General features: G+C 35.9%; 1 protein-coding gene across 1 annotated transcript; it reads right to left on the bottom strand.

Moving 5' to 3' along the window:
- Nucleotides 1-326: 326 nt before the first annotated feature.
- On the bottom strand, nucleotides 327-1,722 carry LOC105179992 (uncharacterized). Its single transcript, XM_088881368.1, has 3 exons — nucleotides 1,706-1,722; nucleotides 880-1,382; nucleotides 327-718 (listed from the first exon to the last, which is right to left on the bottom strand). The coding sequence occupies exons 1-3, from the start codon at nucleotides 1,720-1,722 to the stop codon at nucleotides 327-329; spliced, it is 912 nt and encodes a 303-aa protein (XP_088737494.1).
- Nucleotides 1,723-2,384: the final 662 nt, after the last annotated feature.

Raw genomic sequence — 2,384 nt, 5'->3', positions numbered from 1 at the left:
TGATTAGTGAATTCAGTCGCATTGTCAGTCCTTATCTTCTTAACCTTTGAATTAAACTGAGTATTAACCATTTTGCAGAAATATTCAAGTTTCTGTGGAGCTTGTGATTTGTGATACATCATATATAGCCATGTAGCCCTACTATAGTCATCAACTATAGTAAGCATATAGCTGCAGTTGTTAATGGAGTATTACCTATATGGCCCCCAAACATCAACCTGAATGAGAACAAATATTTTCTGAAATTGAGATTTACTAAGATAAAAGGGTAGCCTATGCTGCTTGGCCAAGGAACAGGTTTGACAATCTTTAATGCATTGTACATTCTATTTACAATAAGGCAAATGTAACATAACATCTTGACTAGCATGTCCTAGCCTATTGTGGCAGAGATTCCCATTATCTACAACCTGTCTTTCAGCCTTTTCCTTATTCTGAGGTATTGTATAAGTCTGGAGAATTCCTATGTGTTCAGTCTTTTCCTCCGTCTTGTGTCTTTGGTCAAGAAGGTATAGCTTTCCTCTTTGTCTACCTACTGCAATGACTTTCCTAGTCACAAGGTCCTGCACAAGACACTGTTCTTTAAGGAATACAATACTAAAAAGGCCTGAAGCACAAAGTTTACTAACAGATAAAAGGTTGTAGTTAAAACTGGGAACATATAAAACATCTTCAAGTATGATATGCTGAGAGATGTCAATATTACCAGCATGTTCAACTTCACATGAGGAACCATCAGGTAATTTGATAAAACTCTTGTTTTTCAATGGTTGTAAAGATTTAAAAAGATTTCGATTCATGCACATATGTGTTCACCACTATCTATAATCCAAGAGCAATTATCAATGGTATTGAAATTATTAAGGGAGAATGAATTACCTGCAAAATTCTCATAATCCACCAAGTTGGAAAGATCTTGGCTTAGTTCTTGATTTTGAAGTGCTTTCTTGAGCTCTTTTCTGATGATTTCAGATATGCTATTTTCATCAAGAACAGTATGACAGCTCATTTCTCCCTTTTCTCCTTGCGTATTCAAGGCTCTATTTATGGGTTGTTTACCATTTTTCTTTCTCTGTTCGATTAGATCCTTATACCAATCTGGGAATCCTTTTAATTCAAAACAATTATCCTTGATATGATCATTTTTCTTGCAATTATCACAGTACATTTGTTTCTTATCAGCAAAAGATTTTCTTTTCATGAATCCCTGTTTTCTTGAGTCTTGTATTTGTATTGTCATAATTTCCTCTCTATCCAAACCTTGAACTGCAGAATTAAGCTGTCTTTGTTTTTCTACTCTAGCAATCATGGAATAGGCTTTACCAATGGAGGGTAAAGGATCCATCAAGAGTATCTGGTTAAGCACATGATCATAGGCGTCACTGAGGTCAACCAAGAACTATATCAATTGTGTTGAAACCATCTTTTCTACTATTTTCTTTCCAACTCCACAACTACAAGGAGGTAATGGATCTAAAGCTGCAAGTTTATCCCACAGCCTCTTTAAGTTGGTGTACTAGACAACTGCTGAATTGTTGTTTTGTGACATGGACCCTACTTCTCTCTAAATTTGATAGAGTAGGGGTCCATTACTTTCTATAGACTCAAGTTCGAGCCATAGATCTCTTGCAGATATTGTGTATAAAAAGGCCTCAACAATATTTTTTGATATAGAGTTCAGAATCCATATAATCACCATACTTACAGTCTGTCTTTTGCCATTGCTCAATCTCAGCATTTCCTGAGTGGGTTTTGGACAAGTACCATCGATGAAACCCACCTTTTGTCTAGCCCCTAGTGTAAATATCATAGATCTTGCCCAAGAAAGATAATTGCTGCCGTCTAAAGGGGCGGATACACATCCTAATGTTGAATTTTCTGCACTCTAAAGTTTCAACATATCTATTATCTGCTGTGTCTTTGAATCGTCCATCTTGACTGTTTCAATCTTCTTATTAGTCATGATGTTGTGAAGTTTTGGTGAATGAACGAATATATGGGATCTTTATTGCTCTGGTACCATGTTGGAACTAGAGCGCAGGGAAGCAGTAAGCGTGGGCAAAGGAAGAAGAGAAATTCATGGTGCAATTTCTTGATAAATCAGAAGTAATTCAAAATTGATTAATGAGCAGCTTTACAGAGTCTGTATATATAGGCAGAGAATAACAGACTGCCAAGAACAAGAAAATAAAGAAGAAGAAAGAAGAGGAAAGTGGCCAACGGATAAGTAAAAACGCATTACATAAAACATGCTTTTATAAGTAAAAAAAGCTAAGCTAAAAAAAACGACCACTGTTCATTATCTTCAGTCCTTCAGCATTCTGCAACCTTTCTCCATTACTCTGCAACATTGGCCTTCTTCTAAGTCTTCAGATTGAAAGTTA

The sequence above is a fragment of the Sesamum indicum genome, linkage group LG6 (assembly GCF_026168435.1).
Source record: "Sesamum indicum cultivar Baizhima isolate 11 linkage group LG6, ASM2616843v1, whole genome shotgun sequence".
NCBI lineage: Eukaryota > Viridiplantae > Streptophyta > Magnoliopsida > Lamiales > Pedaliaceae > Sesamum > Sesamum indicum.
The sequence above is the reverse complement of the archived record's forward strand: the minus strand, read 5'-3'. Positions and strand labels throughout refer to the sequence as shown.